This window comes from Siphateles boraxobius, unplaced genomic scaffold (assembly GCF_051911475.1).
Source record: "Siphateles boraxobius isolate OS27281-9 unplaced genomic scaffold, OSU_SipBor_1 25, whole genome shotgun sequence".
NCBI classification, from domain to species: Eukaryota; Metazoa; Chordata; class Actinopteri; order Cypriniformes; family Leuciscidae; genus Siphateles; species Siphateles boraxobius.
The window spans coordinates 16,443,027-16,470,981 of NW_027508866.1; the positions used below are offsets into that span (position 1 = coordinate 16,443,027).

The 27,955-nt window shown below is 43.9% G+C and overlaps 1 protein-coding gene and 1 long non-coding RNA gene across 6 annotated transcripts in view; one reads left to right on the plus strand and one right to left on the minus strand.

The window, feature by feature from the left end:
- LOC143750108 (uncharacterized) overlaps positions 1 to 27,955 on the minus strand; it is a 204,810-nt gene that overhangs the window by 65,726 nt on the left and 111,129 nt on the right. The window lies entirely within an intron of this gene.
- The window catches only part of gfra2b (GDNF family receptor alpha 2b), a 76,738-nt gene that overhangs the window by 12,218 nt on the left and 36,565 nt on the right, over positions 1 to 27,955 (plus strand). For both annotated transcript variants that reach the window (XM_077242942.1, XM_077242943.1), the window contains exon 3: positions 10,070 to 10,147. In XM_077242942.1, the coding sequence (XP_077099057.1) occupies positions 10,070 to 10,147 (78 nt within the window). The remainder of the gene's footprint in view (positions 1 to 10,069; positions 10,148 to 27,955) is intronic.

Consider the following 27,955-nt stretch of genomic DNA (forward strand, 5'->3'; position numbering starts at 1 on the left):
GTGAGCGGAAAGTTGAGGAAAGAACCTTGGGGACATACCCTGGTCTCGGCCTCAAGGAAACTTTGACCAGGCCAGGGGCAAAGTCCAAGCAAGACTCGCTAACAGAAAGAGCTTGTAAATCTCCCACCCGCTTTAATGAGGACAAAGCTAACAAAAGAGAAACCTTGAGAGTCAGAATCCTCTCCGGAGCTGACTCCAAGGGCTCAAAGGGGGCTTTCGTCAAACCCTCTAAGACAACAGAAAGATCCCATGGGGGAACTCTAGGGGAGCGAGCCGGTTTCAGGCGCTTCACCCCACGCATGAAGGCAGAAACTAACCTTAATTTGCCCAGGGGAATCTCATCCGATTCCCTATGCGCTGCAATAGCCGCGACATAAACTCTGAGAGTGGTAGCGGCTGCTCCAGCAGCAAACTTCTCCTGCAGGAATTCCAGTACTGAACCAGCAGGGCAGTTAACTGGGCTCCTATCATGTGCTAAGCACCAAGTCTCAAACACCCTCCATTTGGAAGAATATAATCTCCTTGTAGAAGGGGCCCTAGCACTCGCAATGGTCTCCTGAACGTCAGTTGGGAGACCAGAGCTTAATGCCGACGGCCTCTGATCGGCCAAACGAACAGCTTCCACATGTCTGGGCGAGGATGCCATATCCTGCCCTGTAGCTGGGACAGAAGATCTTCCCTGACCGGGATCCTCCAGGGGGAAGATTCCAGTAGAGGAATTAGCTCCGAAAACCATGGCTGAGATGGCCAGAACGGAGCTACCAGGAGGAGGCGGACTCCGCTCTCTCTCACTCTGGCCAAGACCGCCTGGATCAGTTTGATGGGCGGGAAGGCATAGAGTTTCTGCGTTGGCCAAGGGTGAGCGAACGCATCTATCCCCAATGGGGCCGGGGGACTCAGGGAGAACCAAAGCGGGCATTGGGACGACTCTTGAGATGCAAAGAGGTCCACCTCCGCCTCTCCAAAAACCTCCCAGATCAGGGCCATCGTCTGGCGGTTCAACATCCATTCCCCCGATCTGAGTTTCTGTCTCGACAGAAAATCTGCCGCGAGGTTCAGAACCCCTGGGACATGAACCGCTCTTAGAGATAGGAATCTGCTCTGAGACCACAGGAGAAGGTGACGCGCATGCCTGTCTAGGGTGCGCGACCGAGAACCTCCCTGCCGGTTCACATCAGACACCACTGCCATGTTGTCTGTTCTGACAATGACATGGTGACCCTCCAGAAGAGGGAGGAAATGATGCAGAGCCAGAAAAACGGCTCTTAACTCCAGGCAATTTATGTGCCAAGAGAGAGCCTCTCCGGTCCAGACCCCACACGCTGGTCTGCCCTCGAAAACTGCTCCCCAGCCGGTGAGAGAGGCATCCGTCGTAATCATCTGGCGACGAGATACCGCACCCATGCTGATCCCTTTCCGAAGAAAAAGAGGGTCCCGCCAAACTGACAGGGCTCGAAAGCAACTGCGCGATACCTTCAGTAGGCGAAGGGTTGACCCGGAGGGTCGAACCCCTGAGAGTTTCACCCACCACATGAAGGGTCTCATGTGGAGTAGGCCCAGCGGTAGCACGGAGGAGGCCACGGCCATAAGGCCCAGCATCCTGCGGCAGGTGCCCACAGACACATGATGGCCTAGCAAAAAACGAGCCAAGCATGTCATCAGGCTGGATATCCGTGCAGGGGCCAAGCGGGCCTGCATGAGAACGGAATCCATGTGCACCCCCAAGAAAACGGTGCTTTGAGCCGGAGCAAGAACACTCTTCTCCGAGTTCAACCTCAAACCGAGAGACTGGATATGACTCAGAACGATGTCTCTGTGGTGGGCCACTAGGTTCCTGGACTGGGCTAAAATGAGCCAATCGTCTAGGTAATTTAGAACACGGATGCCCTGGAGCCGCAATGGGGCCAGAGCTGCATCCATGCACTTTGTAAATGTCCTCGGGGCCAGAGATAGGCCGAAGGGAAGGACCCTGTACTGGAACGCCCTTCCTCCAACGGCGAACCTGAGGAACTGCCTGTGTCGCTGAACAACCTGGATGTGAAAATAAGCATCCTTTAGGTCTATCGTCACGAACCAATCCCCTGGCCGAATCTGAGATATGATAGCTTTTAGCGTCAACATTTTGAATTTCCCTTTGTAAAGGGCGAAGTTCAGTCGGCGGAGGTCCAGTATGGGACGCAAACCGCCGCCCTTCTTCGGGACCAGGAAGTAACGGCTGTAAAAGCCCCGCTCGGTTTCCCCTGGAGTAATCTCCTCTATTGCTCCTTTGAGAAGGAGGGAAGAGATTTCCTGCTGAAGTACAGAAGCCTGAGTGGCGCTGTCTACTACAGTAGGAAACACCCCGTTGAAACAGGGGGGATTGCGGCAAAACTGAAGAGTGTAGCCGAACCGAATTGTGCGAAGAACCCAAGACGATACCCCTGGTAAGCGCTCCCACTCTGGAAGGAAATGTGATAGAGGAGGAGGGATGTTGTAATGCAGACGACATACCTGAGTGAGGGTGCCGTGCTGACGCTCCTGGAGTAAAGAGGTTGACTGTGCAGGAGGGCCATCGGCGTCCTGGCACGTGATGGGAGGCATCGATGCTGGGGTCATGGTGACCAGATCCGCCTGCTCCGGAGGAAAACGGAAAGTGCCTCCGAGGATGCGGCCGGTAGTTATAGAGAGTGTGGGGGGTGAGGGGAGAAAGCAGAAAGCGTCTCCTTCCTCCCGCACCAGACTGAGTAGAGAAGGTGAAATATGACCTGCACTTCGAGACACTCTGAGTGGCGAAGGTGACAGGGCAAGGAAAGGAGAGCTGGGAGGTGGGCAGAAACGCTTGTGCGGTCTGACCCAACCTTGAGGAAGCAGAGGAGCTCTCCTTTTTCTGACCGGAAGGTCAGGAACGGCTCTGGGCCGCCGGAGCAGTCGGTTTGTCGGACCGCCTCAACTGGAGGCGCTTGTGAGGCCGTTGACGGGGAAACGGGCGACCGCGGGCTCCCCAAACCGTGGTAGGTGGGAGATGCCCTGGTTCGCTTCTTCTGGAAGAGAAATCCGGTCTATGAGAGGGACGTTCTCTGGGTCGCACCGGGGCGGGAGCAGAAGGTTCCCTAGCCCTCCTGGGCATGAACTGTCTGAACGCGGCCGATTGGGATTTGGAGGAGCGGAATTTCTCAACCACTGTGTTGACCGCCTCACCAAACAACCCCGTTTGAGAAATGGGGGCGTCCAAGAGGAAAACCTTCTCTTTGTCACGGATCTCCGTGAGATTAAGCCACAAGTGGCGCTCCACCGCAACAGAACCAGCCATAGAGCGACCTATAGCGCGTGCGGTATGCTTGGTGGCTCTTAAGGCTAAATCCGTAGCCTTACGAAGCTCCTTGACCGCTTCAGGAGTCACGCCGTCGCCCTCGTCCATTTCCTTCAGGACGTCCGCCTGGTAGGCCTGGAGAATGGCCATAGTGTGCAGGGTCATGCCTGCCTGCCCAGCCGCCATGTAGGATTTCCCAATGAGAGAGGAAGTAGTCCTACATGCTTTAGAAGGGAGGAGGGGGCGCGATTTCCAGGACGGCGCAGACGACGGAGCAAGATGGTCGGCTAAAGTTTCCTCAATCGCCGGAATGGCTGAATAGCCCTGTTCCACAGAGCCTACCAGGTTGGTGAAATCAGCAGCAGCAGCATTAGTGAGGCGCGAAGAAAAAGGCTGCTTCCAGGATCTGGAAATCTCATGATGCAGATCACTGAAAAATGGCAGCTTCCTCCGTTGAGGATTAGAGAATTAGGGCCACTGAGAAGAATTTCGTCGAGTTTCGACGACTGAGACTCACGTGGCTCGTCGGGCCAATCAATAGTGAGCTTCTCCGTAGCGCGCGAAAGCACGTCAACGAGCTCCGCATAGGCCGCAGTAGGCCGCGCTTCCTGGCCGCTCGGCGGGATAACCTCGTCGGCGAGAGTAGGCCCGAAATCCTCGGAGTCGGAAGCCTCGGTAAAAAGTATATCCTCCAGCCCGAAAGAAACCGCGTCGCGTGCTCCCGGGCTGGGGCGCAAATAATCGTGTGAAAATTCGACTGGCATGCCTCGCGCGTGCCGAGGGGAGGGAGGGAGAGAAAGAGCGGGGCTCGTCTGCTCGAACTCCACATCCTCAAGCTCTACATCCGAACCCCATGTCGCGGATCCTCGAGAGGCCTCGGGAGCGCGACAGGGGGAGACGAATGATTCCCTCTCAAAGACCGCGAGCCGCGATTTAAGGGTTTTGAGCAACAAATTTTCACAGAATTTGCATTTAGACGATCCTATAACTGCCTCACGTGCATGTGAAAAACCCAAACACTTAACGCACTTACTGTGTGGGTCGTCGTTAGCGATGTAACGAGCACATGGCGGAGTACAGCGTCTGAAATCCATGGCAACTTCACCGTAAGGAGAAACAGAGTTCCGCTTGAACAGTCGCAGAAGCGCCGAGAATAATCCAGATGTATTTGTAGCTCAGAAAAATCACGAGCGAAGGGCAACGTGACCGCTTCGCTCTGAAGGTAGAGAAATCTGAGGAGCAGATGGCGCGCGCGCGAATATGTAATGATGCGACGTAAGAGCGTCGGGGCGGAGCCATATCGCGCGGACGCCATCAGCCAATGAATTGGCGTGATTCTATAAGGCTTCAGACAATCGGCACATTCAGAGAATATCCCACTGCGCTTTCCGCAGCGTTGAGTGAACCTATGAAAGAGAACAGGCTAAACAATTGATCAATGCATAGTAAACTAAAAAATGAAAATAATTCCAACATTGTTTGTGGAAGTCCAACAAAGTTAAATATATAAATAACTACTCAAACCTGAAAAGTTGGGTGGCTCCCGTTTTCATTTGATTATCATTGTACACTTGGCGGCTTAGTTGTAACACTGTGCTACAACTAACCCCCTGTGTATAAAAAATATTTTAAGCCTAGCTAACAGTTGCTAGGAGTTGCTGACATGTTTCAAAACGGTGCTATGTTATTGCCAACAAGACAGTGATTAATGTCAGATAAAGTTAGATTTGGTGACGTACACACCACACTCAGAAACCGAAAAAAACCTATGATGAAAAAATGTACTTGCATGGTGTCAAAACACTCTTTGTCCAGTATCTTCACGAAATCTTATCAAAACTTTCCACAAATTCGCGGGAGATCGTCTTCTGGCAGCAGGAGAAAAAGAGCGGAAACACACCCCGCTTGATCCTGACTAATTAAGTAAAAGGTCCGCGTTACATTTAACCCCGCGTTAGGTTGTGCCCCGCGCTCCCCTACTATGAAAACCCACAGCCCTTGTTGAATCCCCACCCCCTTTTTGAAACATTTTTTTAAAGCTATATTATATTATATTATACACCCTTTAAAGGTAATATTTAAAGGTTAAAAAGGTTATTTTTGTACAGATTCATTAGAAGAACCATTTTGGTTCTCAAAAAAAAACTTTCAATTCTTAAAATAACCCTTTTTTATTTTCTCAGTGTCAGGGTTCTGTCACTTCTGTCTAGTCTTTTCTTGGTTTTGTGACAGAGCCCTGACATTCCTGTTTTGTCTTGTACTGTGTAAACACAAGCTGTGTGCTTTCATGTTGTCATGTTTTGTGTGAACACGTGGCGTAAGAGTGTTCTCATTGGCTGTGTGTTCATGTCTCATTTTGTGTGAGCACATGGCCTGTGATTTGTTTTACTGGCCATGTGCTTGTGTTTTAGTCATGTTTGGTTTGAGCACATGGCTTGTCATGTATGTTTCCTTGTGCCATGTGCTCTCCTGTCCATTGTCTAACCCTGCTCATCTTGTTACCTGATTATTGGTTAATTTGTCCCACCTGTCCTTCCTCATTGTCCTCTTTCGTTTGCTTCCCTATTTATTCTCCTTGTGTTTTCAGTCCTGTGCTGGTTCGTCGTCGTATGTACACCGTGTGTTTCCCTGCAGTCAAGCCCAATTCTGTCTTGTTTTCCCCCTCTGGGAAGTTTTTGTTTGTATTTTGTTTTATTTTTTTTACTTAATAAATACCCATTATCCTGCACTTGAGTCCTAACTCCTTTAACCTACCCAAACCCTGACACCCAGTGTGAAGAACATTCTAATAATCTTAAGAACCTTTTTCCGTTGTAATGAACCTTTAATGCAATGGAAAGTTTCCGTGCATGTTAAAGGTTTTTCATAGAACAACCAATGCAAATAAATAACTTTATATTTTTAGGTCTGATGCCTTTGACGTCATAGCTTAGGACAGTAACTAGGTTTTGGGATCGTAAGAACTGACGGTTTTGCCGTCAGCCAATCATGACATAATTTTAATGTGGCTACTAAGTAGATTATGATGAATGAAGGCCGTTTTATCTCTTTATTCAATCCAATTTAGTGCATTTATTATAAAGTCCAAATTAGTGCCATAAAAAAACAGTAAAATCCTGAAAGGTCATTGTGGCATCTGTCAGGAGTTAGTAAACAATAAAAGCACACGAGACAGGAGTAGCAAACTTCATCCATCTTGTTTACTCATCACTTCTATTCTCACAAACATTACGTCATTACACAACAGTCCAGACTTCCTTACAAAACAGCAGTTACAATACAATTCACGCATGAACATAACAGTCATTTCTACGGCAGTTTGCACATTTGAAATCTTTCCAGCATCCAAAAGCGAGTCTAATTTCGGTATCTTGGGAACGCTCTCCATCTGTTAAACTCTTCAAGTCACAGCATTTTTAACAGTGCAGTGGACAAAGTCAGCGGTAAGGACAATGTCAGTGTATGTTTGTGTTCTCTGCATTGTTAAATCTGCTTACTAGAGTAACTCCCGGCCAATAACTGCTCTTTTGCATTTATCATGTCAGCATCTGCTCTCTAATGCCCTGCTGAAAACTCTCCGAAGGATCAAGTTTTGAAGATTACACTCACCTAATTTATGCTAAATACATGCCTAATACACTCCACAAATGTGACGGGGGGACAAATGCCTCTATCCCGAGATTTATGTGTCCACTTATTTTATGCCACTAGCAGTTCCCTTCTGGAACTTTGCAATATTTTCCCCAAGCAGGCACTGCGGGCAGAGATTAAGGCTGTGTGTGCAGGATTAACTCATTGAGGAACAGAACATAAAGGTGGCCACACAGCAGCAGAGCTGGGAGGCGGATAGCAGAGAGCTACAGTGACACAGCAGAACAATTCTTGATCCAGGATGATCTCATAAAAGAATTCCCAGCCAGAGGTACATTCGGGGTGGACACAAAGACACTGCGTAGACCAAAAGGCCCTCTGAACTCATTGGGCAGGGAATGGGGGAGCTCAGGCTGGGCTGATGATGTTAAGAACCATCATAGGGTGATGGTGGCACACATGGCTTCAGTGTGGACGGTAGCAGACATGGCTTCTAACTGGCACATGGCACCTAAACCTACCCAATGCATACCCCCGTGTCATTATTTATATCTGGATCTCTGACTGTGAGCTTCATCTTCATCTATCTTTGAAAAAATAAAAATTAAACTTTACTGGAAAACGGTAACTGACGGTAATGGTAACTGAAACTGTTTGGTTACCAACATTTTTCAAAATATCTTCTTTTACATTCTACAGCAGAAAGAAAGTTATACAAGTTTGGGATGGCATGAGGATGAGGAAATGATGATATAATTTAAATTTTTAGACGAACAATCTCTTTAATGATATACACATGCCGCCAGATTAGAAGCAGGCTCACATTAGGATTGGGATGTGACTCAGGAAAGAAATTTTTTTTTCCCCCATATGAGCATAATATCCATAATGTGTTTGGAGAATTAGTGCCAATTGCCAACAAAAACTGGGGCCGGATTCACAAAACATTCTTTAGAACACAATTCTTCTGAACTGCTAATTTCTTCTTATTTCCTAACTTAAGAACTTTTCTTAAGAATGTTCTGATCTTTTTTCTTTGGCTCGTTCTAAAAGACATATTTCAACAAGTATTCATATTCCTGAAAAGAATGGCTGTCATTCACCAAGCATGTGTACGCACAGATTTGTGTGTAAAATCTGCATACGAATGTTTTCACAAACAAATGGTGATTCACCAAGAACTTTCACACGAAAAGTTATTCTAAATTTACAACAAAAATACAGGACCAACTGAGACCACACATACGCAAAAAGCACGTACACTGCGGTCTTTTAAACAAGTTAAAATGTTATATCTCATCTTAAATATTATATTATATTATTTAATTTCATTTGATATATTTCATCATAAACAGTCAAAGAGTGAGAAAAGCTGCGTTATAGCTTGCACGTGGCCACTCATTTAGAATATTCCAAGTTCACTAACATTAGAACGAGATTAAGAACAAATTCATGTGCATAAGCACGTGTTGTGAATTAGGTGTATATTTTTTTTGTGGGAAGTTCTCCTGTGCATACAAATACGAAATAATCCACACAAGTATTAGTGAATGTATCATTGTAAATACCTTCTTAAAGTTGGGATAACCTCCAACCTGTCTGAAATACGCAAAAGTTGGCCAATTATTGGTTTGTTTCAAATATTAAGCATTACAACATAACACTTGTTACATTATACTATACACATTTGTACCATGAATGTGGACGAGTACTCTGAAGAGACACAAATAAATAATTTGTGAGTATAGACTACTTGAAGCGTTTCTCTCTAGCTAATGTGCAAATGAAGGGGAAGAAAGACTGCGGCATCTTGAGACAGGCTCTTTTAAAATAACTATTTTAACTGGACAATGCATTAAAAATACGACTCTGAGTGATTAACTCCTGTCAAGCCAGTTCCAACAAAAATAGTTTGCACAAGTATTATGATATCTATGGTTATCTGCAGCAGTGGAAAAAGAAGGGCTTTGAGGTGTTTTTCATTCAATGAGTCTTTAGCAATGCCTGCCTTTCATTTTCTTCTTAAAGACCCCCTGTGGTGAAAATCACATTTTTTATGTTGTTTTTATGTCTGTGGTGTTTTTAATATGCTTTAAGACTAACCATGTGCAAATTCATAAGTCAGCTCCATTGCTGAGAATTTTCTCCTTAAAAATGCAGTGATCTTAAGACAGTCTTAAAATCCCAGGTGTTTCTTACGTCACAAACTACCTTGTAACCACATCACCATTCTGATATATCGAGTTGTAGACGAGGATGTATAAATTGCTTTTCCACTAGTTCTTCTGAATCAGTTCCTGTTTCAAACATATATGGCTGAATTAAACCAGCTATTAATGCAGCCATTGTGCATTGTTCACTAGTACAGTTGACCGATTAGATCTCTGAGCTGGTGTGAGTGAGTGGAGGCGGGATAATTAGCATATTCATGGACCCATGTATACTAAATGAAGCAAGGGTGTAGAGTTACATTGAAGTTATTTTAAGGAATGAACAAAAAAGATTAACAAGAAAAAAACATTTACATATGTCATTTTGGTAATCAAAGATGAGTTTTAAGGGATAAAATGATTTTTTTTTTTTTTGTTGATATTTGATAAGTTCTTCAAGAATTGCACCTCTTAGAATGTAGCTTAAGAATTTTCTTAACTTCTTCCTTAAGAAGATTTTTGTGAATCCAGCCCCTGGATCTGTCAAGGTTTTGAAAATGTCAAGGAGCTAGACAGCTGGAAGTCTTCATTTGAGAGCTTCCCATCAGTCTGTTGAAGGTCTAGTGTCACAGCTTTCATTGTTATATTGGCACCTCTACTGGGACCAGTTAGCAGATTTGTTGCACTTCTTTGTGGGCTATAGCTCAAGGCCCTGGATTAGAAAACAGCAGATTTTCTGGACGCAACCGATGGAATGCAACACAAGGGAGCTAATTTGTGACTGTTTGCTAGTACAAATCTGGACAAAAGACTGCTGAGCTGTAATTGTTGAGAGAGTGTACTAGAATTTAAGTCATTTGAAAGTATAATTTTAAAGAATTAAGACTTTGTATCTATCCAATTCTTGCTAGATATAGATGTATTCCTAAAAATACCAATTAATTAACCTGTATGCTGTGTCCTAACCAGAATATTATATTCTTGTAAAACCCAAATAATGTTAATATCTAATATTTCTATGTTTTTTATTATTTTCAAGGTGAAGAACTGTATGAGACCTCCCCATATGAACCAATGCATCTCTCTGATGAGTTTCGACTTGCATCCATTATTTCTGGTAAGTTAAGATATATTATGAGCTTTTCAATGTTGTTCAGTGGTCAAAGCAAGCCCAGTTTCTCTGTTCAAGGTTAGCGCTGTCCTTTATGTTCATACATGTTCTCAGACTCTTTCTCAGACGATTTAAGTCTGATCAATTGATTTCTATAAACATTCAGTTTGCAGTGTGATGTTATATTAGCACAACCGGCATGATACAAATCTCACAGTCAACAGTGAAAAGAACTATTTCTTACATATCAGCGTGTCAATGTCCATTGTCCACACTGTCAAGTATTTTCTGGATCAAAATTGTGAATTTGAAATGATTGAAAAAGGACTGTGACAGTACAGCAAGGCTCAAGGATAGCTACTGTCTTTTAGTTAGCAAAAGTTAGATTTTTGTTCCTAACTCATATTGTTGTCATTAATTTTACATTTAAATAACATTATTATACACGTTATTACAATGACCAACTTTTTAAATAGCCTAAATAAATACTGTGGGTCAGGGTTATCTTAAACTAAAACCAAAACTATATAAAATATATATATTTATCATGCGCAGTGATAAAAACTCTGTAAAAACTAAAACTGAAATAAAAATAAATTAAACCTAAATAGCACTATTTATTTTAAACTAGTAAAACGAGTAAAACACATAAAGAAATTACTAAAATAAATAATAAAATAATAAAATTAGCATGAAAATTAAAGACATAAAAATAAAAGCTCATTTAAAAATACTAGCACTAAAATAACACTGCAGTTGTTGAACAACTGTCTTTCAACATGAATGTGTTTAGCCATTAATTAAAATGAAATAATGCATAAATTGCTAGATTAATTCTTTTTATTATTGCATTTTTTGACAGCCACAATATTTCTATTTATATTTTGTGTTTTATGGGTTTATCAAAGCAAACTCCAGTCAGAACTTATTATACAGTAAATGACTCAATATGAAAGTCTCAAAATAAAACACGTCAAATCAGTTCAAAATCTCTACATAAACGTTCTTTACTTCATAAAAAAATTAATGATAAATACTACCTAGTTTAACATTCTTTTGATTAAAGTGATCACTTTTCTTTAACAATGAAAATCTTTAAATGATTTAATCTTTAATGAAAATTTTTATATAAACATTAAAAAAAATACACACAAAAAGTATTATTCAAAGGCATTCCAACAAATGGATGTATTTTTAGCAAGAACAATTCTGTGCTATACAGTAATTACACAGCAGTCGCCATCTATCACTAAAGCACAGCCTCAATTCATCTTAAACAATGTAAATGGGACTATGTGTATTAGTCATGATGGCCATTCAAGAAGACCACCGACGAGAACAAAATGACTGTTTTAATCATAATTGCAGCTTTGAGAACGGCATTGAATAGCAGCTTCTATGATTCTTAAGTTTTACCTCTTTCTTATTCATTGTCGGCTCCAAATGGATTACATTTTCTTACAAACCAGCTACACGATGACATGCTGGGGCTGTTGGGATATGGTTTGTTGTGAGGCAGAAACCAGTTTAGGTGAAAAGGTAAACGGAGAATACATGTATAGAAAATAAAACACATGCTGCAGTCTCGCTGATGGCTTTTTACAAAAGCTATCACCACACTGCCACTAAAAAAAATATATTTTTTGTTTCCAAGTCTTTATGTGACTGTTTACGTTTCTCATATTTTCAATCACAGCAGAGGTAATCTGTAGCCTTATATAAAAGCGACTAGGTTGCCATTTGAAAACCCATCTCTGCGGGCGGCAGGTGCTTTAGAACCACATCCAGGCACACGATGGCAACATATGCAATCATATCAATAATTATTTTGTATGTCAGAGACATTTAAGGTAGTAAATGCACTAGGAGGAAGTGTAATATTTTCATATGTTATAAGCAAGGACATATTTTGTGAGAAGTGTGGCAGTTTCAATTATTTCTGCAGTATTTCTCTTACACCTGTTTTGCTGTGCTGTTGTTTTATATTACCACACAATAAATGCACATGACCAAATGTTAATCTAAAACCTTTTTTCAGAGTCAATTATTTAAATACCTTTACCTATACTATTTTGGGAGCTTCTTGGACATTTGTTTGATAAATATTCTGTGATGGAGATTACATTTATAAGTGCCTCTATTTTACCTTTCATGCAGTGTGTACTATAGCTGTTTGTGAATGTAAATGGCTTGCAAAGTTTTAAAGATCAAACAGCACTACAAATAAAGTTATTGTATCTAAAATCCTTGCATTTGAAAAGAGTCTCAGCTGTCAAAAGGAGTCATCAGCTCATCCCAGTATCACCTCTTTTTACACACTTAAAGGTGGGGTATGTGATTTGGAAAATGACCGGCAGATTTGGAAAATATACAATTCAAATGATCCTACCTTCTTTCCTCCAACACTTGCCCTGACTGGCCTCAGATGCGCGAGAGATTGTAATGACGATTTACTACTAATCATGGAACCGGCTTTACTGACGAGATGTGCATACATCACGAGCTTTGAGTATGCGCACGAAGGGGGTCACGCGCGCTGAGGGGAGGGGGGTATGATATGACCGTTTGATTGACAAACTTACTGTCCAATGATTCTAAGTGGTCTTGGAAATGATTGGCTGGAGTTTTTCGAGTCCTGCCCGTTCCACAGATGATTCAATTACTTAATTTTCATTTCAGTGCTTCTAACTCAGTGGCTGTAAGTGGGTTAGGAATAGGATTTCAAGTTATTTTGAAAAAATGGACAAAAAAGAGAATCACATACCCCACCTTTAACAGTGTAACAAATGTGCATAATGCCAGCCATGGTCTTCACTGGCTGCCGATGAACAACGTCTACTTAGACCCGCCCTCAAACATTGAAATTGTTGCTGAGGCCTGGAAAAGTTTGGTTTATGTTGTCGACATGTTGAGAAGACACTTCTCATCACTGTAAATACACTTTGTGAGCACTTCAAAAGAATTTGGACTTGCGCTCGAATTGATATGTAAAAACCGACGCCATCATTCCTTTTTGTGTCACTGTGTATCAGACCCTGAGGATGCGGAGCTGAAATTAAGATATGGTAAAAGGCCCGTGCTGGTTCTCAGCGCCCCGCCCCAGTGCCTTACAGCCCGTCCAGGCCCCCGCTAAATCAGGCCGCAAGCGTAAGGGCAAGCAGCCCTGAGACGGGCGACCCAGAGATGGAGGAAGTTGCTTTCCGGGAGATAGTGTCCCCACCTCTCCCTCTCCCTCACCCGGAGGAGGACCGGGTGAAGAATCTTTTGTTTAGTTTTGTTTCTGTTCCGCCCACATTTTCAATTAAAGTGCAATTTCTTTCATATCTGGGTCACAAGAGGGCGCGGATTGCAGTGAGCGACGCTCCCATGCCTTGCCACTCCTCTCCCCCTCTTCCATCGTCCACAACACATTCAGATTCCGCTTCAGGCCGCCTCAGTGCCTCCCGAGCCGAGTCCCTGTGTTCCACCTCGCTGCCCCATCCCGGGTATGCCTGTGGTCCCGTTGATCCCGCTTGCACGTTGTCTGGGAGCCTGGCTAGCGCTTCCCAGCTCGTCTCGCTGGCTCATCCGTGTCATCAGATTCGGCTATGTGATTCAGTTCGATATGAATATGAAGACATACAGCCCCTGCTTCATTGTACCCAAGAAAGGCGTGGGTTACGGCCAATCTTGGACCTGCAAACCTTGAATCGGGCCCTGCCGTTCAAGATGCTCACGCAGAAACACATTTTCGAATGCATCCATCCCCAAGATTGGTTTGCAGCAATCGACCTGAAGGACACATACTTTCATGTCTCGATTCTTACTCGATACAGACCGTTCCTGTGGTTTGCGCATGAGGGACGGGCATATCAGTACAAAGTCCTGCCCTTTGGGCTGTCCCTGTCACCCCGCGTAAACCACAGGGACATGGTGCTCCGTCACCTCAGCCTGTTGGGCCTTCGGGTCAACTGGGACAAGAGCAAATTCTCCCCTGTGCAGAGGATCTCTTATCTCGGTATGGAGTTGGACTGGGTCTACCAGACAACGCGATACACAGAGGAGCGCGTCCGGTCAGTGTTGAACTGCTTGAGTACAATCAAGAGCAGGACAGCGGTCGCACTGACACCTGTCAGAGGTTCCTGGGGCATATGACATCCACAGCCGCAGTAACGCCGCTCGGATTGCTTTATATGAGAACGTTTCAGCACTGGCTTCACGGCCGAGTCCCGAGATTGGTGTGGCAGAGCGGCACATTCCGGGTGCACGTCATCCCACACTGCCTCCAAACCTTCAGCCCATGATCGGACCCTTCATTTCTACAGGAAGGTCTTCCCCTAGAACAAGTGTCCAGGCATGCTGTGGTCTTCACGGATGCCTCTGCTACCGGCTGGGGGGCCACGTACAATGGGCTTACAGATTCAGGTCTGTGGACGGGGCCTCAACTGCATTGGCACATCAATTGCTTCGAGTTGCTCACAGTACGCCTTGCGCTTGGCCACCTCAGAGGGCCGCTACATGGCAAGCACGTACTGGTCCATACGATCAGAACTACGACCATTGCGTACATCAACTGTCAAAGTGGTCTACGCTCCCGCCGCATGTCGCAACTCACCTGCCATCTCTTCCTATGGAGTCAGAAGCATCTGAGGTCGCTTCGTGCCATTCACATCCCTGGCGTGCTCAATGGTGCAGCCGAAGAGCTATCACGACAGCCTACGCCTCCGGAAGAGTGGCGACTCCATCCCCAGGTGGTCCAACTGATAAGGGACGACTTCAGAGCCGCTCAGATAGATCTGATTGCCTCTCCGGACTCGACCCATTGCCAGTTGTTTTATTCCCTGACCGAGGGGACCCTCTGCACGGATGCACTGGCGCACAGCTGGCCCCAGGGCCTATGCAAGTATGCATTTCCCCCAGTGAGCCTTCTTGCACAGACACAGTGCAAAGTCAGGGAGGACGAGGAGCAGGTCTTGTTAGTTGCTCCGTATTTGCCCAACTGGACCTAGTTCCCAGAACTCATGCTCCTCACGACAGCACCTCCTTGGCCCATTCCTCTGAGGAAGGACCTGCTTTCTCAGAGACAAGGCACTCTATGGCACCCGCGTCCAGACCTCTGGAAACTCCATGTCTGGTCCCTGGGGAGGTTCTAGGTAATTATTAAAAATTACTAGGTAATTACTAAAAACTTAAACTAAAATTAAAATGAAAACTGAAAATATAAAGATAAAAGCTAATTCAAATACTATAATAGTATACATAATCCTGAAATAAAAGTGATGAAAAAGGTTGGTTTATTTATCTTTGTTTAGATTATCATAATTTTAAATATTATTGCTAAATAAAATTCTGTGATGTTTTTTTTTTAAAATAAAGTCTAAGTCTATGCATCGAAAGCATTTAGAAGTAGCAAAGATATAGAAGAAAATCCCAGTGAAATGTTTCTAAGACAATCTTAATGTGACTTTCATATAACAAAAAGAAAAAAAGGTGTTTGTTTTAATAAAAGTCAACCCCTAGGGCATACATGTGCTTGTTATTGAAGAAACACTCATTTACAGGTTTGTGAAATCAAATCTGAACCCTCTAAATAGCTTTCTGCAAGAATATATATATATAAAAAAGACTAAATACATGGACCAACAAGCACAGTCAAGATGGTGTTTGTATTAATAATCTACTAAGGGACCTGAAAACACAGGGCCACTGATCCTCGGATATTTGCATAATGCACATAGATTGTGCCTTACTTTTAAATGCCTGTATACGGCGATACAAAGCACATGTAACACTTAAATAAGTACTCAAATTATTACTATACACTTAAACAACTGCCTTAAGGCAAATCTATAAAGACATGTTAGCTGCATTTGAACAAATTTTCATATTTATTGTATGGATTTGCGTGTACTTCTCATTTTCAAGTGAAAATATACACAAATTGATGCTATTTGAGCAAACTGACATTAAAGGGAACCTATTATGCAAAATTCACTTTTACATGGTATTTGAACGTGAATGTCTAGTGTGTGTAAACAACCATCTTGTAAAATACACCCACTCAATTTTTATAATACCTACAGTATCAGAAACAGTGTCTCAATAAGAGCTGTCCCATTTTTTTTTTTCCTAATATGATATCACAGTAGGGCAAGCCCCGCCCACGACTGGTGACAATCTCGAACTGTTAGCATAGAGCCTGCCTATATAAATGTGAGCTGCACAGTCCACCATGTTTATATCCTGGCTAGAGCAATAGTGATAAAATGTCTCAGCTACATAATCAAAACTGTTCTGTTGTTGTTGTTGGCTATAATTATGAACAGTAGAGTCTCCATAAGCTCCCAGTATCTGAGCCACTGAAAGGGGGTCGGGAGCAGCAGCTCATTTGCATTTAAATATACAAACACAAAAACTGCGTGTTTTTACTTCCACCCAAAAAAGGGCAATTATGGCATGTTATAATAAAAAAATCAGTGGCGTATTTTGAGCTGAAACTTTTACAGACACATTCTGGGGACACCTAAGACTTATATTACTTGTAAAAAGGGACATAATAGGTCCCCTTTAAGAAAGCATCACAGACAACTTAAGATTGCAAAGAGAACTTTGGAAGGTTGTATTATTACAACCCTCCCTGTCTGTGTTCACATGATTTTTGCTTGTTTTTAACCCTCTGGGGTCTAAGGTGTTTTCTGACATGCTCTGACATTTATGCTTTTTTCTGATACTTGTGACATTTTCATGGCTAAAGTCTGATTACACTGTATTCAGCACAAACTCTGCTACAATAATATGTCAGCAGCATGTATGTAAAAATTTTTAGTTTTGAGATAATGACGTTTATGCGTGGTGACAAAAAAATTGTCACTGAAATAAGGTCATGAAACCCATACTAAGTATTTGTTCACAAGACTTTTGAAAATTGTATCACATAGCCTAGAAAATTTGCTTCAAAACCATGTGAAAATCATCCTGATTACACATTCAGATAAGTCAATAAAGTCTTGTATGACTTTGTATGACGTGTTTTGTGTAAGAAAGCTTTATGCGGGGAGGCGTTAACCAACCATTAATATTGATGGGTTTGACACCTGAGAAAGACAAAGACCCTCCCCTAATGGCCCAATTAGGTGCTATCAGGCCTTATCATTAGGAGCCTTGCACAAAGAATGAGATTTAAAAAAGAATGGCTTTTAGATTGTTTGGATTTATTTACAACACAACGTAATCCAAAGATACACAACAAAGATTTTTCACTTAACCATGTTCATGTACAGAGTCTCCTGTGAATGTTGAAGTCAGCAGGACTCATCAGTGGGGAATCTGGTCCCTGTAAGAAATAAAATAAAAAATAAGCACCTGTGAACATGCTGATATCAAGAGAAACTATAGGGCTGCACGATTTTGGGAATACATTTTAGATTTTTCTGGTTCAAATTATTAATTATTAAATATATATAAAAACACCAAGTTTGCTGTGCATTGTTTTAGCCTATGTGTAGGGCTGCATAAAATAAAAACAGATAGATAGCAGGCAGCCTATATATCGTTAAAAAGTACACTTCAGTAGCACTACACTAGACAAAAATATATGGATTATCATGTTACTTCAAACATTTCCATTCGTTTATGAAATGAGATTGGAGAAAAACATGAAGCCTAATGTTTGGCGTGTTTTGCTTTTCAAAACCACAGCGCGTGCAGAGAACGTTTACTGAAGCGATCGAGCCGCTCCAAACTATGAAACATTCTTACCATATTATGAAACATTATTCTTACCATATTATACATATCTACGTGTGAGCAGATATACACAAACACAGTATTTAACAGTAAACACGGGTCTAAACATTATAATATTCACCATTGAAGAATAAGCCTACTTTATATCATGCTGTGTTTAATTATCGAAGATAAAAACATTCTTGTGTGTACATGTATATTCATTTAGCATTAGGCTTCATGCACTCCAATCTCATTTCATAACATTTTAGTCTAGCACCAGTTTAACTAGTAGCTACAATATAAAGTATATACAACCATAAGACGTTTATTATGTGTCTTACCTTAAAAATCGTTCTCATAATCAAATCGTGTTCATCTAATTCTTCTGTGGCAAATCCAAGGTGCACAGACCAAACACTTCCAAACTCGACGAAAAGCAGAGCAGGGCTGAATAAGCTATGTGAATGAGTCGCTATTTTTTGTTTAGAGGCGACGGGGGCGATAACAGCTCTGCGTTCCTCCGCGTGGATCATTTGAATTTGAACAGCTTGCGCGCGTGTGGGCGGGGTCACATTAGTCAATGAGCTCGGGCTGAAGAAACTGTACATGTTGTTGCTTTCATACGAATTACTTAAACAGAGAATATTTGTTTTTGGTAAGATTTCCATCATTTAAAAATTGAGACTTAAAGCTTTGTAAAGACATAACTCTCACGTGTGGGTGGCAAGTATTTGCTGAGTTACAAATCATTTTATGTCGCGTTTCAGAATGAACTTCACATTGAGGGAGACGACAGAACGCGCATCATGTTTATTTTCTTTATTTTACGAAAAACACAACATTTTGTTTTTATTATTAGTGTACACAAATAAAAGTAAACATTTAACAGTTTTGAATGATGTATAACACTTGCCTGTATCACAAAAATCAACAGAGTTATTTGAGTCTCTTTTGCACTGTTAAGAAAAAAAGTGAGCTGGTATCGCCGGCGATACCGCCGACCCCAGGGGGTTAACATATAGGCTAGTTAAAAAGCTTGTTCAGAAGATTGCAATATATACAAGAGAACCAGCTGATTCAGATGATACTAGATTTATGTTCCCAAAATCGACTTATACATTTTTTTTACATGTTTACACTCCCCCAAATATGACTATGAACCTAATATGTTCCATCAATCTATAGTCTAAAAGGGGATTCAAATGCAGATTTGCAAGATGCAGTCTAAAATCAGCATATTTTCTCCACTCAGAGCTGAAGCCAAAACAAAATCAAATATTTTTCTTCCATAAATCCCTTCCCTCTCTGGCGAAGCTCCCGTAAAGCTGTCTCTCCTTGAGGATTTGTTAGAGACCCCTTTCCCTTCAACATGAGATAAGATGAATATCAGGACCAAAACAACACACCTCCAAGCACACGTTCTGCTTCAAAAGCAAGACTGGAAAAAGCACTCATAACATAAAAATAATCAGACATCTTGTTACATGGCTCTCCTGTTCATTTGTCAGTGAACAGATGACCACTCGGTTCTTTAAACCGAAGAATTGCCATTGAACCCGGGTATGATAGATTCTCAAGACAGGAAGGGGAGATAAGAGGATAATAAAAAGGGACTTTTTTGAAGAAAAAAAAAATAGCCACACTAGAGAGAGCAGTGCAACATTAAAGGATGTTTTCGATGAGTGTTTCCAATTGATTACTGTGGAACAGCCAGCTAAGATGGGAGTGATGTTGAAAGATTGTTTATGCTCTGCAATTGCCAGCGGATTTGAAAGCAAGAAAGGGTTCTGAGGAGCATGGATTAATTTTTATTTTAGCCAGGTGCCGGATGCATGATAATCAGATTTTACGGAACTTTTTTTTTTTTTTTTTTGTGAGGATAATGCATAATAGAAAAGACAGTTTCATGTGTATAGTAGTAAGGATATAGATGTAGAAAGAAAGAGAGAGTCTATTTAAGAATCTCAAATGTAGTCCTTTGAAAAATTGAAAGTCAACATGATTAGGAGATCTAAGGAAGTCTATAAAAGCTGGAGGATATCCGTTAGCGTTCCCATTTTTCATAAAGGCAGTTGCCCTGTCATTATGTTGAGGGGAAGTATTTAGTCAGAATACGCAGAATTGCAGAATTTTTGAATGGCTGTCAATGCAAGAATTGCATTTTATTTATTTATTTTTACAGAAATTAATACTTTGACTCAGTAAGAATGCATTAAATTAATTAATTTGTTATAAGCACAGGTGAGACCACCTGCAAGGCATTTCTGCCTGACGCACTTCCGCCAGTGCCTTTTTGTGCGGCTGCAGGGTCGTCAGCCGAGAGCCACTCTTAACTGATGTTTCGCCCCTTTAACCCTCTGAGGTCTGTGGCGTTTTCTGGGTCCTGGAGGTGTTCTGACATGCTCTGACATTTGTGCTTATTTCTGTTACTTGTGACATTTTCATGGCTAAAATCTTATTACATTGTATTCAGCACAAACTCTGCTACAGTAATATGTCAGCAGCATGTATGTAAAAGTTTGGAGTTTTAAGATAATAATGTTTATGCATGGTTTGTGAAAAAACAAAAAACAAATGTCACTGAAATAAGGTCATAAAACCCATAGTGATTATTTCTTCACAAAATTTTTGAAAATTGTATCACGTAGCCAAGAATATTTGCTCCAAAACGATGTGAAAATCATCCTGCATACTCATTTAGATAAGACAATATATTGATTTAGATAAGACAATATATTGATATAATATATGTATGACGTGTTTTGTGTGAGAAAGCTTTATGCGAGGAGGCGTGATCTCTCATTAATATGAATGCATTTTACACCTGAGAAAGACAAAGACCCTCCCCTAATGGCCCTATCAGATGCTATCAGGCCCGATCATTATGAGGAGCCTTGCACAAAGAATGAGGAGAAATTAAAAAAAGATTGGCTTTTAGATTGTCTGGATTTATTTACATCACAACATAATCCAAAAATACACAACAAAGGAAGAAAGCACATTAGTAAACACACTGATCTAAAGAAAAAGACTTAAACAGTCACACACCTTTGTGCCATTCCTGAAACATGGTAGCCTACATACCTGTCATGTCCAAGGTGTTTGACTTTTCATTTTACCATGTTAATATACAGAGACTCATTTTACAATGTTAATATACAGAGACTCATGTGAATGTTGATGTCAGCAGGACTCATCCAGTGGCATCTGGTCCCTTTCTAAAAAATAAATAAATAAACACCTGTAAACATGTTGATATCAAGACATAGGCAAGGTGGCTCGCGTGCCTATTGGCTGACCTGTGGCAACAACAGCAGCCTATCGAGAGAGGCCCTGCGTGACGTGATACCCAATGGGGGCGCTTCACGCCCATTTACGCCACGTCCCGTCAGAATAGGCGTGGCCTTGGCCTGTAAATATAACTCGACAGGCTGATACAAACTGATTTTCATCTCTTCAGCGAAGCACTACTGCATCGCTGGATCCGGAGTGAGAAGCCGCGCCGTCTGAGAAAAGCCTTCTGCGGGACGAGCCTTCGAGCCTGAAGGCGCTGGCCTTCACCTCGCCGCCTTCAGCCGCCGTACCTGCTACACTTTCCGGCGTTTAAAAAAAAAATGCTCACTGTCCGAACTTTTTCTCCAAGAGCAGGTTATTTCCCTGTTCGCCCTCCCGGTTCAAGACGAGGAGGAGGATGCGAGTCTCCTCTGCCCTGTCAGGGCACTGAGAGCTTATGTGTCCCGCTCGTCTGTCTTCAGACAGACCGATCAGCTCTTCGTTTTGTTTGGCGGACGCTCCAAGGGACTGGCTGCATAAAAACAGAGCCTATCCAGATGGATAGTCGATGCCATAGCGCTGGCTTACACTTCAAAGGGCCTGCAGTTTCCTTTGGGGTCAGAGCGCACTCCACGAGAGGCGTGGCCTCGTTGTGGGCGTGGTCTAGCAGGATTTCCTTGCGAGATATCTGTATGGTGGCAGGCTGGGCCTCGCCGTCTACATTTATAAGGTTTTATAACCTAGAGGTTCCCGCTTTACAGGCCAAGCTGCTGTCGGTCTAGAATTCAGTATTGTCTGCCCCGCTGCGCCGGCGCCGAATGATGAGTTTTGCTTGTGCATCGCTCACTGATCGATAGAACAGCTCCATGGGTGTTGAATAACCCGTACTGCTACCCAGTTCAGGGCTGAACACGTTCACCCTGTCTGCGTGAAACACTGTTAACATAACTAGCTCCTGTAGGATGCTATTTCATGGGGAATGATGCTTGCAGCTTCTTTTCTCCGACTCTCTGTGAGATTATGGTGATTATGCATTATATGAGCCCCAGGCTACTGCCCTTGGGACTTTGGTGTCGGATCCCAGTACGCACGGCGTGTTGCATTGTGTTCCCCATAGCGTAAGATATTACGCAGTACGAGAGATACTCTCGTAAGAGAATGTACTCGGTTACTAACGTAACCTCGGTTCTCTCTAGAGAGGGAACGAGTACTGCGTATCTTGTCATGCATACAACAGCTCTGGTTGGCTTCAGCGATGAAAACCAGTTTGTATCAGCCTGTCGAGTTATATTTATAGGCCAAGGCCACGCCTATTCTGGCGGGCCGTGACGTAAATGCGCGCAAAGCGCCCCCATTGGGTATCACGTCACGCAGGGCCTCTCTCAATAGGCTGCTGCTGTTGCCACAGGTCAGCCAATAAGCACGCGAGCCGCCTTGCCTATGTCTGCATGTTGTCGCAACGCGTTTTACATTGATTCAAAATTAAGGATAATTTTTGGCTTCAATATCTCGTGGAAAAGAGGTTTTCCCCATAGCGTAACATATTACGCAGTACCTGTTCCCTCTCTAGAGAGAACCGAGGTTACGTTAGTAACCGAGTACGTTTTAAACTAATATTTATTGTCAGAACAGGAATCACTTTTTTTTGCATTCCTTAACAAAATCTTAATAGAAAAAATATTTCTTAGTTTCTGTATGTGCTAACCGGTGATATCGTTTCAAATCATGAAACATATTTGTGTTGCCTGAATTTGATGACAGGTATCTTCAGCACAGTTTGCAGTGCAGGCTGAAATATTAATAATATTACATGTTTTGTCTCTTAGAAATGCACATTTGACAGTAGTAGTAGCTTGAGTTAGGATCAGTGTTGGGAGTAACGCGTTACAAAAGTAATGCATTACAGTAACATATTACTTTTTGCTCCGTGTCGTGATTATCTATTGTCTGCTATATTTACTTCTTATTTATTAAATCCAGGCAACTCGTTGATGAAACATTGATTCAAATTAAGATACAATTAGTACAAATCGAAATTCACTTTAAAGAAATTTGTGTCTTCTGTTTGAGGTCTCTGTGAAAGTTTTAAAATAGTATTTTAGTGCCGCTTCAGAGGGGTCGCGTAACAGAGATGAACTGTCACGTACATTTTTTTCCTCATAAATGCGAACACGAAAAATAAAATAATATTTTATGTTCTGTGGAGAGCCAACCGTTCTTCATCCGGTGGGTAGTACTTTTGATTTGCGCAGTGTAATTCACAGAATTACAAAAATATATTTTGCCTCCTAAAAGTTAAATATTTTTTTGTCACGCATGTATGTGTCACGGATCCTATCAGCAACGACACAGCCCAACCTAACTCAACTCAGCGCACCTGGTCTCGCTCATCATCTCCGGAGTTCTGATCAGTTCCACCTGCAGGTCCTCATCACTCTCCTCTGTTTCTCACCGCTTATAAGGCCCTGTCACTTGATACTCAGCGTCCGGTCTCGACTATACGATAGCCAGGACTCTCTGGTTCCAAACCCTCGTTGTCTGGTTCTAGAACTCACCTTGCGCAAAGTTTTGTCAGTCTCATGCTAACCCCCTATCTGTGTATCCTGAACAGTTTCAACGCGGAGATCACCCTTGAATCACCCAGCTCCATTCACCCGTTCTTCCTTTGATCTGGAATCTTCACAAAGCACTCTGGTGACGGATTGGTACCCAGGACTGTTCCAGTAAAAAGAATATCTAGTGTGCTGTGCACCTCAGTTTGGATTTTGTGTCTCATGTTGTCTTGGAGCTTGCCTTACGTGTCAAATAAATATTGTATATTCTACTTCCGTATTCTCGTCCTTCAGTAGACTGTGACAGAAGACTGGACCGTCACTATGCAAGCTCCAGCGGCACACGAGATCCCGGCATTGGGAATAGAGGCCGAGCTGATTGCCGCGGCACCTCAACCTCCCATCAACGACGCAGCTGCATTACCCACGCAACCGCTATCATTTCAAGAAACTCTGTCTGAACTCAGTCGTACTCTACAAAATCTCAGATCCGCCGCAGTCAGTCCCATGGCCAGACCCTCATCTTATTCAGGCGAAGGTGAATGCAGTGGCATTCTTTTACAATGTCGCCTGTATATGGAGATCAACGCTAACCAGTTTGTTTCAGAACGTGCCAAGATATCCTTCATTCTCTCCCTACTCACTGGACGCGCGCTGAACTGGGCACAGGCACTATGGAATTCCCATGCACCTGCAGTGCAATCATTAAGTAGCTTTGTTGAACATTTTCAAATTGTTTTTGCCCAAACTACTAATGCTGTTTCTGTGCACAATCAGTTGTTACGTCTTCGCCAAGGCCGATCGACTGTGGCTGATTATGCTCTACATTTCCGAACTATCGCCGCTAGCAGCGGATGGAACGAGATTGCTTTGATGTCCGCCTATCGTCAAGGATTAAATCCCGACATCTGTCTTCAACTTGGCATCTATGACGATTCCATAGGGATTGAGAAGCTGATCCAGCGATCCATTCTCATTGCACAACAGCACGTTGCATGTCTCAGTTTGACCACAGCATCCTCTCTACGATTCTCTCCCTCTAGGAACTCAAGCTCAACCACAGCACCCACATCACGACCCCTCACGTCCCTAGACACTACAACGCCTGAACCGATGGAGATCGACTCAGGACATCTAACTACCGCAGAACGCAATCGCCGTCGTGACCAGAACCTCTGTATCTACTGTGGAGCTTCGGGTCATTATCGCCTAGACTGTCCCGTCCGTCCCCGACGTTCGGCGGTGAGTACTGTTGATCTACCCTTCCCAGTCTCTAGTTTGAAACTAACCCCAGTAATCTTGAGTTATCACCAACACTCTATTTCAGCTAAGGCCTTGATTGACTCAGGGGCAGCGGGGAATTTCATCTCCGCATCGTTACTCAACCGACTCCAAGCCCGCCGTCGTACGATAACCCATCCGTTGAGCATTCTTTCCATTCTGGGCAAACCACTCGGCAGAGGAAGCGTCCGTCATTGCAGTTCTGTCATAAACTTATCCATGGGTTGTATGCATCATGAGGAATGTTCGTTTCTAGTGTTAGAGGGCTCTACAGCAGATATCGTTCTAGGACGTCCATGGCTCACCTTGCATTCGCCTGACATCTGCTGGACTACGGGTGAGGTACGTCAATGGAGCAACCATTGCAAAGAACACTGTCTACGGTCTATTATGAAAACTATTCCACAGGCCACGGCACCCATGTTCTTGGGGTCCACCTCCGTAGAAAGTCCAGCCACGGACTCCGTCACCACCATTCCACCAGAATACCACGCTTTCCAGGACGTGTTCAGCAAACGTTTAGCCACCTCATTACCACCTCATCGGCCATGGGATTGCGCGATTGATCTACTGCCCGGGGCCACACTAACGCGGGGAAAGATCTATCCCTTATCCATACCGGAACGGAAAGCTATGGAGGAGTATGTGGAGGAAGCCTTACGTCAGGGGTATATCAGGCCTTCTACTTCTCCAGCCGCTTCAAGCTTCTTTTTCGTTGGTAAGAAGGATGGTGGCCTACGTCCCTGCATTGACTATCGTGCTCTGAACGCATCCACAGTCAAATACCGATACCCCCTACCGTTGGTACCTGCGGCACTCGAACAACTCCGGTCTGCAAAGATCTTCACGAAACTCAATCTCAGGAGCGCTTATAATCTAGTGCGAGTACGCAAGGGTGATGAGTGGAAGTCGGGGTTCATCACTCCTGCGGGCCACGATGAATACCGGGTCATGCCGTTCGGCCTGTCAAACTCACTGTCGGTGTTCCAGGGGTTCATGAATGAGATCTTCCGGGACTTCCTCAACCGCTTTGTAATCATTTACATCGACGACATCCTCATCTACTCCACCAGCCTGGAGGAACACGTACGACAGGTACAGCAAGTCCTAGAACGCCTGCGTGAGTATCAACTATACCTCAAACTAGAGAAATGTGAGTTCCATCAGAAGACGATTCATTTCCTAGGATACGTGATTCGTCCTGAGGGCATCTCCATGGACCAACACAAGGTGGAGGCCGTCCGCAACTGGCCGCGACCTCAGACCCTCAAGGAACTGCAACGTTTCCTTGGCTTCGCCAATTTTTATCGTCGCTTCATCCAGGACTACAGCAAGGTCTGTGCTCCCGTAACGTCGATGGTACGGAAGGGGATCAAGCGGTTAACCTGGTCTACTGAAGCTACTACCGCCTTCGAGAGGTTGAAGAGTGCCTTCTGTTCCGCGCCCATGCTCTGCCACCCGGATCCGGACAGACCATTTGTGGTAGAAGTCGACGCCTCCACCAATGGGATGGGAGCCGTGTTGTCCCAACGACAGGGAACCCCTTCTCTGCTCCGGCCATGTGCGTTCTTCTCACGGAAAATGTCCCCGGCAGAGCAAAATTACGATGTAGGCAATCGCGAACTTCTGGCCATTAAGATGGCACTGGAGGAATGGAGACACTGGCTGGAGGGAGCCAATCATCCATTTCAAGTGATCACGGATCATCGTAATTTGGAATATCTGAAAGGGGCCAAGAGGTTGAATCCACGTCAGGCCCGGTGGGCCCTGTTCTTCACGCGCTTCAATTTCTCCGTAACCTACCGTCCCGGGTCCAAGAATTTCAAGGCCGACGCTCTGTCTCGTTTGCATCAACCTGAGAATTCTGCAGAAAGTAATGAAACCATTCTCCCTCCGGCCATCGTTGTAAGCCCCATCCGATGGAACCTCGACGAACTGTTAGCGGAAGCCACCCTGTCCGAACCAGCCCCTCCGGGAGGTCCTGAGGGTAAAATCTATGTTCCAACCAACCTTCGCATTCCCCTCATGGAATCGGTACACACTTCTCCAGGCTCTGGACACCCAGGCAATCATCAGACCCTCGCACTTCTCAGACAGTGCTACTGGTGGCCCAGTATGGCTCCAGATATCTCTCGGTATGTACAGGGATGCACCGCCTGCGCCATGGCCAAAGTACCACGACGACTACCAGAGGGAAAGTTGATGCCCCTACCTATCCCAAACAGACCCTGGTCTCACATAGCAGTTGATTTTATCACTGATCTGCCTCCCTCAGACACAAGGACCTGTATACTCGTCGTCGTGGACAGGTTCTCTAAGTCCTGCAAGTTACTGGCACTCTCCGGACTTCCCACCGCATTCAAGGCTGCCGAGTTACTGTTCTCAGAGATATTCCGTCACTTCGGGATTCCGGAAGACATTTTGTCTGATCGGGGACCTCAATTTATCTCTCACGTCTGGAAGTCCTTCTTTAAACTATTGGGAGTGTCGGTCAGTCTGACATCGGGGTACCACCCCCAGTCTAATGGTCAAGCGGAACAGAAAATTCAAGAGATTGGAAGGTATCTGCGAACTTACTGCCATGCAGCACAAGATCACTGTCATCAGTACCTTCCATGGGCAGTGTATGCCCAGAACTCACTTTGTCAGTCCTCGACAGGTTTAACTCCATTCCAGTGTGTCCTGGGATATCAACCACCTTTGTTTCCCTGGACAGGGTAACATCTGACGTTCCAGCGATCCAACATTGGTTCATGGAAAGTGAAAGAGTCTGGGATTCAGCCCATGTCCATCTCCAAAGGGCTGTCCGAAGACATCAGCAACAAGCAGATGTTCGTCGTAGAGCCACTCCCCGCTACACTCCTGGTCAACTTGCATGGCTCTCGACCCGGGACATACGCCTCTGGTTGCCCTCACGGAAACTGAGTCCCCGTTACATCGGGCCCTTTGCAATCGAAAGACAGATCAATGAGGTGTCCTATCGTCTCACCCTTCCCCGTCA